Source organism: Bos grunniens, chromosome 7, assembly GCF_055505025.1.
Source record: "Bos grunniens cultivar Pamir isolate PY7600 chromosome 7, Bosgru_T2T1.0, whole genome shotgun sequence".
In the NCBI taxonomy this organism is placed as follows: Eukaryota; Metazoa; Chordata; class Mammalia; order Artiodactyla; family Bovidae; genus Bos; species Bos grunniens.
In genome coordinates, this window is record NC_141171.1 from 54,015,986 (window position 1) to 54,028,174 (window position 12,189).

General features: G+C 41.9%; 1 protein-coding gene across 10 annotated transcripts in view; it reads left to right on the forward strand.

The window, feature by feature from the left end:
* The window catches only part of ARHGAP26 (Rho GTPase activating protein 26), a 475,560-nt gene that overhangs the window by 310,146 nt on the left and 153,225 nt on the right, over positions 1–12,189 (forward strand). For 9 of the 10 annotated variants that reach the window (XM_086412177.1, XM_086412175.1, XM_086412178.1 and 6 more), the window contains exons 15-17: positions 175–262; positions 1,912–1,970; positions 3,497–3,602. In XM_086412177.1, the coding sequence (XP_086268303.1) occupies positions 175–262; positions 1,912–1,970; positions 3,497–3,602 (253 nt within the window). Of the gene's footprint in view, positions 1–174; positions 263–1,911; positions 1,971–3,496; positions 3,603–3,712; positions 3,989–12,189 lie in introns of those variants that run through there. The other variant, XM_086412183.1, reaches the window with a different exon arrangement.

Below are 12,189 nucleotides of genomic sequence, written 5' to 3' on the forward strand. Positions count from 1 at the left end.
GTAGATATTTGGATTTTTAAACAGTTTTATAATTCCGTCAGGAAAAACTAGCTGTCATTTTTGTTTTTACTTTGGATTTCCTTGTTTAGTAGGGAGGTTGAATGCTTTTATGTATGGTTGTCTTTTAGCTATATTTTCTGCTCTGTTTTACCCATTGTCTTGTCTTCTCTTTAGACCCCAAAACAGCTTCTGAAACAGAAATGGATATCTGTGCCGAGTGGGAGATAAAGACCATCACTAGCGCTTTGAAGACCTACCTAAGGTAGGGACTTTCCATTTGCAGGGCATGGTGCCAGCTTGTTATCATGCAATCAAGAAGAAAGCAGTTTTATTTTCAGCCTCCAGAGGACTGTTGGGTGGGAGTTTGAGATGTGGAAACAGCTTATGTGTGGGTGCAATTAGCTCAGCTGGTCAAACCAATTATAAATTATCCAGAGTTGATGGATTGCCATTGTGCAACGGTGCCATGAGTGATTTAGGAAGCTTTGCTCTTTTTGAGAAGCTACTCTGATGATCAGCCTTTAACAGAGCCTCAAATATGGTATTTCCTGTAATGCTTGGGTAATCAGCTAAGAAAACAAGGAATCACGGATCCCATTGTGTTGAGAATGCGTGATTACATACCCTGTGTATTCTGAGAGTTCTGCACCTTGCATGGATACAGTGTATTGCTAATGTTGCTCCTTAAAAATGAGAACTTTAATGGTACTCCTTTTTAACTCCTTCTGCTTAGATTGGAAAATATGACTTCATTGACAAGAAGACTGCTTTTCTTGTAATAATACATGTGTTACTCCTGCTGCCTCCTACCCTTCCCTTGGTTATTAAGGGAGTGGGTGATTGACTAGCTGCTCACATCTCAGTTTCCAAGTAGACTGAAAGGCATGCTAGATGTGAAGCATAGGGATGCTATAGTTCTCCACTGTGGTCCCTCTTGAACAGGAAAGTGGGGGGTCTAGTCATAAAGAAAGAGGAGAACTATAATGGTGAATTACATAAGCATTTGTACAAGTTTGTTAAGATTTACTTGGCTCGAAAGCCACAGAAAAGGAATTGGTGATGCCAGTTTTATTGGCTGTTGGGGAATTGCTGGGAGGCTCTTGGTATCAAGAATAAGATGTCATGTAAGTGATGACTAAGAGTTGAATCAGGGGATCCAATGAAAATAAAATGAAATCTGAACCAAGGACCATAGATAATCTGTTGAGAAGCTTATTGTTTGGACTATCAGTAAAAATACTCAAGTTTACAGTTAAACATATTCCAAATATTACCATAATAGATTACATAAAGCCTAGATGCTAGAGGTTATCTGTGCACTTATCTGTGCATCTTGATATTGATTAGCTAATAGTATGTATAAAATATATATATTTTTTATGATAGCAGGTAAAATTTGATTATGTCATGCCTAATACTAAGGGTTCTAACCCTTTGGCATACTGGAGCAATACTCCATAGTGAATTTGCTATAAAAACCCCTACAAAAGTCTCTCATAGTGTTTCCAGATGAAGTGATTAATAACAAGCTGCCAGGAAGACAAGAGTTTAAGAGCTGATGATTGCAAATGTTGGGTTAGTTGCCTGTATTTCAGGCACATCTTAAAATGCTCTTGTTGTGGGTGAGTCATTGACTGAAAAGGAAATCTCTCAGTTTGTGCTAGACTTCTGCATTAGCACTTTTCTGGTTTGTGACTGTGAAACGTAAGTTTTGTCTGTTCCCTTAAAAAAGGAGAAAGAATGAACATTTCAGGTGAAATCTCAGGACCCTCTCAAAGGGGAAACTAAGTTGAACTAAACTGAGTTGCTTTTGTTTGCCCATGATCTTTGTCTTTGAGAAATGTAACACAGTGGGTAGTGGGAATAGGATTGCTTTTGTTAAACTGACTAGTGTATATCCTTTTATTCCAGAATGCTTCCAGGACCACTCATGATGTACCAGTTTCAAAGAAGTTTCATTAAAGCAGCAAGTAAGTTTTCTATTTGCCACAATTTTAAGGGAAAGGGAATAAATTTGTCTATTTCAAAGAAAAGTATCCCCAAATAAGTATTACCTAACCCCTTGTATTCTGTATGTAAACTACCCACATTCACACTCATAAGATTGTCACAGAATGAAAGCAAACCCAGTCGGGTTTTGCTAAGGACCCTGTGAGCGTACTGAGTTTACAGTAGAGGGGAAAAGCTTCAGAAGTGAGTACTTGGGGGGTAGTGGTACAGGGAAGGGGTGAGGTGAAAAAAGCAAATTTGACTTTGTAGTTTTGATTATTGGAGTTCTAACTCCTGGGGCCTTTGCCGGCCCTGGAGGTAACATTTTTCGGAACGACTCAGACTTTGCCCATTACCTAAATTGAGCACGGGATGTTTCCCTGAATCCGACACCGTTTATATAACTTCTCAGTCCTCTTTTCCATCATGGCTGGCATTTACAGCTTCTGGTCAGTCTTCAGCTATATCATACAAGCCTGGGCGTTATATTACTGGTATTAAAATACATAGGGATTAGGTGCAAGCTACCCTAAGCATACTGGAATCTTTCTACGTGGGGCAGGGCTCCTGTAAGGGGAAGTAAGATTCTCTATCAGATTTAAATCTGGCACAAATCCCCACCGTGCTGTTATGTCCGTAGTATGTGCTTTTCCTTGCTTCCTTTAAGCCATCTGAGTTTGTTTACACTGGTAGCTGCTACTGGCCTCTTTAAAGAATACCTTGTGTCCTGGTGGCCTTATCCATGCAGAGTGGCCCCCATAAAACAGGAGAAAGACCTGGGAGAAGGCTGAAAGTAAAGATGGTGTTTATGTGATTTCTTTCTCAGAGAAATTTCAAACTCATAGCAACCATTCTTTAATTAAAACTCACCTCAGAGCTATAAATAGGTGTGGTGAGTGCCATCAATCTGTTTCCCAGAGACATGAAGCCACGTACCCAAGTGCAACCATTAGAATGTGACAGATCACGATTTAGGTTACAGGTTGGCAGAAACATTTCCTTATTTTATCTGCCATTCCTTTCTTCTCCATGGCTGGTTGTTTCATGTGACTTGGAAATAACTGGACATTTCCTTTGATGTCTTTGATGCAGTCTTGAGATGTTATTTTGATATTTGAGACCCTTGCAGTGTTGTTCAGGTACAATTTGTTCATCACTTAATGAGTGTATAAAGTTCCTTCCTTCCTTGAAACAAAGTTGCCACTCTAGGGAGCCAGCCACTCTCAAATTTATTCCCACTCCTGAGTGAGGAGGTTCCATTTCCTTATGTCATCGTCTTGGCTTGATTTTTTGGACAGTCTTATTTTTTCATGAACTTTGTCAGGGAAACCATTATTAAAAGCACTTCTAGATCCAGTCAGTCTAGTCATGAGTACACAGAACAGGGTCTTATCTGTGAGAAATCTTCTCTCTCTTGTGCCCCACTTTTATTTTCCACTGATTTTTGTCTTGCAAACTGATTTAGCTGTAACTCTGATCCAGTGTTACCTCCCTCCTTCCTTTGCAGAGCTGGAGAACCAGGAGTCTCGGGTCTCTGAAATCCACAGCCTTGTTCATCGGCTCCCAGAGAAAAACCGGCAGATGTTACAGCTGCTAATGAACCACTTGGCAAAGTAGGTTTACGACTGATTGCCCGTCTTTCTTCAGCCCTGGAAAGTTCTTATCTTAGCACAGAAACTGATTTTGGTTCTGCTTATGTTTCCCTTTCTCACTGTTGCATCAGGGATGCTGAAGGCATAGGAAAGAAATCTGTGAAATGTTAACTCCAGTGGGTCACAGCAGCACAACCCGGGGGTGCTTTGCAGGGTAGGCTGAGGAGGCTCCCATATGGCCAGGCCTTGTGATGATCGAAGTCAAGAAGTGTGTCGTCCATGTTACCAGATCACAAAGCAGAGTTTTCAGCAGTTACATGTTCTTGTGATGATTGAGGGCAAACAGGAATATGTTACCATATTTCCAAGAGACCTTGGATTTGAAATAAAGAGGCCTGAATTCTAAAGTTCATTCTATTCTTAACAAGCCACTTAACTAGCCCTGGACAAGCCACTGACCTCTCAATTCCGTAGTTTCTTCATCTGTCAAATATGGGTAGTAGTCTCCCTCTTCTCTATAACGTCATTGAATTTAAAAGTTACGTATGTTAAAACCCTTGAAGTAGTATAAAAAATAGAGGAATTGGCAAATGCCCATTTGCCTTCTGAGGAAGTCAGTGGGGACTTGATGTTCCTGCTAGGAATACTTATAGTCTTGGAACCGTTTGAAATTCTTGTGTGTTTACTGTTGCTTGACCTGCTTGGGATTGGCCTTGCTGATACCCCTTGTTGTATCAGCCACTGCATATGTGTATGTTCCAACCTTCTCTTGACTTTGATGGATGTTCTTGACTGGAGACTACAGTCTAAGAAAAGACAGACTGTAACAGTTAACCTGAATTGATAAATTCGACATTCTGTGGAACTGATACATTGTAAATCCAGCCCTTATGCATGCATTGTTCTGCCATTAAGTCATGTCTTTTGGGTAAATACTTTGCTGAGGGAGATTATGATGGCTTGTTTTCATATTTCTACTAGTGAAAGTGGAAACTGAAAATCACCCAGTCACGTCCAACTCTTTGCAACCCCATGGACTGTATAGTCCATGGAGTTCTCCAGGCCACATACTGGAGTGGGTAGCCGTTCCCTTCTTCAGGGGATCTTCCCAACCCAGGGATTGGACCCAGGACATTCTCACTGCAGATGGATTCTTTTCCAGCTGAGCCACCAGGAAAACCTAAGAATACTGGAGTGGGTAGCCTATCCCTTCTCCAGCTGATCTTCCTGACCCAGTAATTGAACTGGGGTCTCCTGCATTGCAGGTGGATTCTTTACTAGCTGAGCTACCAGGAAGCTCTATATTTCTACTGAGCACTTGACTTTGGAGAGAGAGTATAGATGTTACCATAAAATTTATTCAGATGTTAATGATGAATAAACAAGAGTGGTTTGCATGCTGCTGAGAAGCAGTCAGGCAGAGTCAAGGGTTGCTGTATTCTATTTTGAGCCACATTTTTTTTCTTGCCATACCACGTCAAACTTGTATGTTCAAAAACAATTAAGCATAACCGAGAATAGGGGAATGCCCCCCCCAACCCCGATGTCAAAGAATCCTGATGAAGTGTGTTGAAAATAATGAGAACTGGGCTTTAAAAAGTAATTCCAGATTCTCTGAGATGACGTGTGGTGCCTGTTCCACATAACCCAGTCAGGCATTTGCGAAACGGAAAAGCTAGTTTAGATGTTAGTTATACACTTGAATGGACTGCACCAGAACAGAGAAAGTTCTAGGTACAACCTCTGGCCAAGTATGTGTGGTGTTGCTCATTCGTGACTGCTTTATGGCCACTGGGTGTTAGAAGGCCTCCATACCTGCTGGGAGCAGCTGGAGAAAGGATAGGAAGCAGCTGAAAGAAGTTAGGCATTTCAAGCTGTGCAGTTGTGATGAGAATTTAATTGGACTGAGAGAGACCAAGAGTCAGTGGTGATCCAGCAGAGCCAGAACTGAATCTTCCCATTTTTAAAATGCCCTGAGGATCGTTAGAGATCCTCAAAGAAAAATAAATAGAAATTAAAAAAATCCAAAACCCTCAAGGTGGGTATTGAATCCTTGAGGTTATTCATCTCTGGTGGATGCTTCACTTTGTCCCTCTGGTTCCACCCTCTTCTCTTCCCACCCCATGAAGTTCAGTCTTTGTTCCTAAGCCAAGGAGAAGTACAGCTGGAACGTGTATGTTAAAGTTGTAACCTTGACTTTCTGCCTTCTAACAAATTTAAACCAATTTTGTTGCTGGAGTTATTTATTTTATAGCATTTCTGGAGCATTTTGTATTATCTTTGATACTTAACAACGATGTTTTTTTGGTCCTGTGAGGTTCTGTGGCAGTTCTTTGTCATATAATCATTAAGAAATCTACATATAGACCTGCCCTCATGGTTGTAAGTGGGAGTTGGTTAGAGCTGGTGGTAGGACACACAGACTCCTGTTCTCAGTGTGCTGTGTTCTTGGTCTCTGGCGGCTCTAGATTTAAAATCTCTTGTGGAGATGAGTAGGTGGTGTTACTCATCTGCCTGCCAATGGAGGGGACATAAGAGACGTGGGTTCGATCCCTGGGCTGGGAAGATACTCTGGGGAAGGGCATGGCAGCCCACTCTGGTGTTCTTACCTGGAGATTCCCATGGACAGAGAAGCGTAGTGGGCTATAGTCCATAGGTCGCAAAATGTTGGACATGACTGAAGCGACTTAGCCTGCATGCATGCTGAATCCAGTAAGGAGTATTTATTTAGGTTTGAAGAAAGTCTTTTGGCACCCAGAGGAGGTCTAAGATTCCACATAAACTCTCTATTCTCACTTACGACACTGTCCTATTTTAAAATATAACAAGAAGGGAAAGTTAACTAGGGACAAGAGGTTTGTCTGTTTCATTCCTATTTTCTCAGGTTCAAACTTATCCGAGGATATGCCTGAGCTATTGTTCCTCTGGTCCACTTACTTCACAGTCAGCTTCCTTTCTAAGTTTTAGTTTCAGGGTTGGTTCTGCTGGAAGACCTGGCATTTACTTCTCTCATTACCTACTCTTTTGCCCTGTATGTCCCAGGCGTCTGGTTCAAAGGGAAGATATTTTGTGTACTTTTTAAAGCACTCTTGAAACACTTTTTAAAATTGATTTCCTTTAGCTGTGGAGGAAGAGTTAAGACATTTTGTATTTAATCCCAACTAGAAATGCATTCCAGGGGAAAAAGTCTTAGAAGGAAGAAAAGAAAACTCCAAACCTCATGCAAATGATTACCAGGGTTCATCCAATCACAGATCTCTTGGGTCAGTTTCAGACCTCAGAGGGAACCTAAAAATTATAGGCAGCTCTGCACATATTTTTGTTGTTCCAGCTTAAATCTACTGTAAAAATTAGATGTTTTCTATTTGGAACATGGACTCAAGCCTACAGTCTGGAGTCATGTGCTTCAAAGCACAGTTACACTCACCTGGGGAGCTTGTTTACGTGGACAGTGCTGGGCCCCACCCTTAGTCTTTTAAATTGGACTCTGCCTGGGAATCTGCATTTCTGATTTACTTCCCGGTAAACCAGATGCAATCTTTTGAGAATCACTGGGCTCGAGAATGGCCATATGAAGGGGTTTTCTAGGAGGGATAAATGATTTTGGGAGGAATGGATTGGAATTTAGGAGGCTATTAGAAATAAGGAAGAAGAAACTCAGAGCAACAAGTTCAAAAAGTAGATTTTACTTGTGTAATGTAATTACTAAAAAAAAAAAAAAATCAGTTTTGATTTCCCGTGTCTCTACAATTCTCCTTTCACTAAATTGAGTGTTCAGCAAATGATTTTGTTCTAAAATCACCCACAAAGAATTTTTAATAATAAAGAAAATTGCCCCCAACTGGCTGTGGGACCTTGTGGAAATTTTTTAACCTCTTTAAGCCTGGTTTCCTGACTTCCCCTTCCAATCATGTGAGTCTCTGTTTTCATCAGGTAGGAAGGGGGCAAAAAAAAAAAAAAAAAAAAATCCCCAGTCTTATAAATGTAGAAGGAAATAAGAGTGGATGAGTAATAAAGACTAATTTCATGGTCGTTCCCTGATGTTTACATATTATTATGATTCCAAGTATGTTGTCTATCCCCACACATAGCATTCACAGTGGCTCACTGGAACTTTATTACAGTGTTTATGCTGCATGGGAGGATTCCAAAGCGCTCTCCTTACATCTGGAGTGGCTCTTAACAATACCTTTTCACAGCTGGTTTTCCCAAAACACTTCCTGAGACATAAATCTTAGTCTCTTTTCTGTTTTGAAGCAACTATTCCTTCGTTCCTAGGGTGTTTTCAGGGAGCCCTTTTCTTGCTTCTCCAAAGAAGTACTGTATCATTTGAGATGCTTTGGGCCACAAGAAACAGAAAATCCAGTTTACAGTGGCTTATACAATACAAGGGAATCTATTGTCTCATTACACAAAATAAGTCCAGAGGGTTGGTTAATTTCTTGGCTCATGAAGTACTTGCATTATTTCCGTGGCCCTGCTCACAGCCAACTTCACTGTGTTGGCTAGCCCCTCTCGAGATCATTAAGATGTTACATTGCATTTCCGCATATGAGTATGAGTGGTTGTCCAGAGGCAGAAGGGCATTGCAGTTGACCTCTGAACAACATGGGTTTCAACTGTGTGGGTTCATTTATATATGAATTTTTTTTTTTTTAACTAAATATGCACTATTTATATGCATAGTGCAATATGGTTGAATGCACGGAATATTGTGGTGCAGATGCTTGGCATACAAGTGAGACTTCATCAAAATATGTAGACTCCATTGCCACAAGTTATCAAGGGTTGCCCATCTAGTGTGAGTACCTCCAGGCATCCCTGCAAGTTATGAAGGATTTCTTTACATTTCCTTAATCTACATGCAGAGTGAGTTGGGTTCCTGTAAAGTTGCCTGTGGTTATAAAGAAAATCATTGCTAGGCCTTAGCACCAAGGAGGTTGGACCCTGGTAGTTCACTATCATTTCTGAAGTTCTCAAGGTTAAAATGTAAAGAAGTGGATACTTGACATTAGCATATATCTTACAGATACTCTGCTATTCCTTCTTCTTTCACCCCAAATCTAGAAGATTTAGTTTCTTGAAGAGCTGTTGAACACATGAGCAGTGCTTCCTATTTCCTTGCCATCAAGGCTAGTCCAAACAAAATAGGTGTGGAATTTTATAAAGCACATTTAAAAGAAAACAGTACTTTTGAGATGATGGCTTTCTAAGATGAAAAGCTCCTGTGAGCTTCTCTGGCAGCCTTTCCTCAGCCATACACCCTGGCTTCAGAACCTTCTTCTCTCTAGTAACCACTAGACACCCACTGCTGCCGGCACAGAATTGCTTGGCTGCTGGGCCACGGGTGGTGTGGCCTGAGAACCCCACAGAGCCACGTTGGCCACATTCTCCAGGCGTATTTGGCTTCTGCTTCACTGACTGCTATCCCGAACGGATCGTTCCAGTGATTTTAACCCCTCACTATCTTGTGAATCCATCCAGTTTCCTCCATGTCCATTACTGCCAGCCTAGGTCAAGCTGTCGTCATCTCTTCCCTAGACTGCTTCCCAGCTTGCTCTGGCTGGTGGAGCTCTGGCTCCCTGCCAGGCCACAGAATGCATGCTCTGTGGCTGGGGAAACTTGGAACACTGCAGATCCTAACATGTGATTCCCCTGCTTAAAAAAGACTTCAAAGGCAGCTTTCCCCCTGCTCTTAAGACAGAACTCTGGATATGGCCTCCCAAGGCCTTGTCTGGACTGGGACTTTCAGACTTTGCAGCCTCCTCTTCATCGCTTGTGATCACATTGCATCTCTACTGCCCGGCGCACAGTGAACATGCCTGAGTATTTGTTGGGTAGAAGCATGAAGCACCTCTTACCCATCTCAACCTTTTCCTTCCCTGCCCTGTGTTAGGAAAGGTCCCTCCCCAGCTTCTGCCAGCCAGAGTCTCCCTTTTTCTTTAGCCTCAGCTCCCATGCTGCTGCCTATAAGAATCGTTTCTGCCTCAAGTACCCTTGTGCTGTCCTGAACTCCCATAGCCTCTGCTTATTCCTCTTTTAATGTGTATCACATTCACCCTGGGGGACAGTTTACAGGGTGTGCAGCTTCTCACTCCTACTGGGTCATAAGCTGTCAGGGGACAGGAAGTCTGTCTTCCTTTATCTTTGTGTCTTACCTAGAAGTTGCAAACAAGGGCCTCCAGCCAGAGCAGCCCACACATGTGCTCTATTTGGTATTGTTGTCCCACGCATTGCTGTTTTTAAAATTTGGACAGGTTTCCAGCATTTTTAACAGGGGTCATTTTACTTGGAAAACTTCAATCTTCTTGTGAGCAATTGGCTGGAACTGAGTGAGAGCTACACCCTATCCCCCTGGGCATGTCTTCTTCAGTTTGCCTAGTTCAAAGACTGAAGGCAAAAGGAGAAGCTGGTGGCAGAGGCTGAGATGGTTAAATAGCATCCCTGACCCAACGGACGTGAATTTGAATAAACTCTGGGAGATAGTGGAGGACAGAGGAGCCTGGCATGCTACAGTTCCGGCTGTGTCCAACTCTTCGATTGCAAAGAGTTCCAACTTTGCAATCAAAGAGTTGGACAGAACTTAGCAACCGAATAACAACAACAGTAGTCCCTATTGTGCCTGGCCTATTTCTTTCCTGCCCCTACCTGCCTGACCCTGGGTAGACACTTGGATGTTCAGCCCTTGGCCTGACTGTCTGCTCATCCCAAAAGAAGACCTTGATATTTGGTGATCCCATAATGAACAAGCAGAAATGGGCTGGGAAAATTGTTTCCCTGACCAGCTCTGTTTTAATCCTGAAAGATTTATTGTTTTTGATAGATTGGAGGTCCCTGGAAGAAGTAAGAGATACTGCTTCCAGGCCTGTTTATGTGTATGGGGCAGGGAAGAGAGTGCATTTTTTTAAGACTAAGAATGGAATTCTCAAAGGACCTTCTCTAGCTATTTTTAGTGGAGCCAAAGGAAAATCTATTTAAAGGGCTACTACAAAGAGGACAAGCACATATTTTGAAGCAAACAGGCGTTAGCACTTTAGCACTTTAAATTAATGGAAATGCAGGTGACATCAGAACTCAAGCCTTACTCAGCCTACTTGCCAGACCGTCACTTACTTTCAATCCAGGAATTTCTCTCTTTTGTGACCTTCCAGCCTTCAGGGTTGGAGAAGGAAAGATACAAGTTCAAATTTTTGCTTTAAAAAAAATATATCAACAAAATTTCTGAATTCAAGGAACTGAATCTTTCACATCATAAGAAATACCCATTCTGAAAGGGGAAATGCTTGGCTTCAAGCTGTTAATGCTCAGTAGTCTTAGAGCTTCTTTGATTTAGTTCTCTTGTTTGTTTTGATTTGTTCCACTTCTGTTTGGGTTAATTTTTTCAGAGACTTTCCTGGTTTTTGATACACCTCTGATGCTTCCTCTTCTGAACCCCTGGAGTCACCTATGGAGTTCCTCTTCAAATTCAGGGAGGAGCAAAGAAGAGGATGCTGTCTTCCTCTCAGTGGCTGCCCCCTATTATTTCAGGATCTTACAGAAGTGAGAGTATCATCAAGCATGAACACAACTTTATTTCTTTTTTGTCAGCCCTTACCAGAGCCAGATTTCTTCCCATCCTTCCTTCTTCTTCTTTTCTCCCTTCCTTCCTTTTCTAATTTTGAGTTCTCCGCTCTCTTTCTCTTGATGAGTCTAGCTAAAGGTTTGTCTTTTCTATTTACCTTTTTAAAAGCCAGCTCTTAGTTTCATCGATCTTTTTTCTTTGTCTTTTTAGTCTCCCTTTCATTTATCTCGGCTCTTATGAGCCAGATTTCTTATGTGTTGGCCCCAGGGGTGGTTTCATTAAAGGTCTCTCTTTGGCTCAGCGTCAGTGACTGATTCACTCGCACTGTTTTGTGCATTGAAGCCCTCTCTCACCGCATCCTCTTTGCATTGCACAGTGAACATTATCTTTGATACTTATTTTCTTACACTGACTGGTTTTTCAACGAACTCATGACTGTTGTGGCTCAAACAGGGCAGCTGCAGTGAGGCAACTGGCAGACTTTGGGGTAATTGTAGTTCGTCTATAGGAGCTTGAGCACAGTGGTGAAGAGAGAGCATTCTGGAGCCAGACTACCTAGTTTTACCCATCTCTTCTGAAACCTTGTGTGAATTACTTCACTGATTTATGCCCAAGTTTTCTCATCTGAATAAGGATACATGATAATTGTATCAGAAACATTTAAATTAGCATATCAGATTCTTCTGGCTTCTCCTGTGCATATTTCAGCCAGCACTGTGGGGACTGCTTGTATAGCCTTCAACTCATTTCATGCAGGTACAGCTTGATAGCTTATAGCCTCATACCCACATACTGTGTGCCCCTGCCTCTTATCTGTTAGCCCAGGGAGACATGACGCAAGCTGCCATCCACATGCCTATGGCCTGGAAGCAAAGGAGTATTAAAAAAAAGAAACAAACCTCCAAGGGGAAACCGTTGACTAACAGAAAGTTAGAGCTGGTTGTCCTGAATAGCAGTCATTAGGTAGCTTCTTGGGAGATGATCCCAAGAGATGAGCAGCTATTGGTCCTTGAACCAAGAAGGGATTAACTTCTCTGCCTTGTTCCT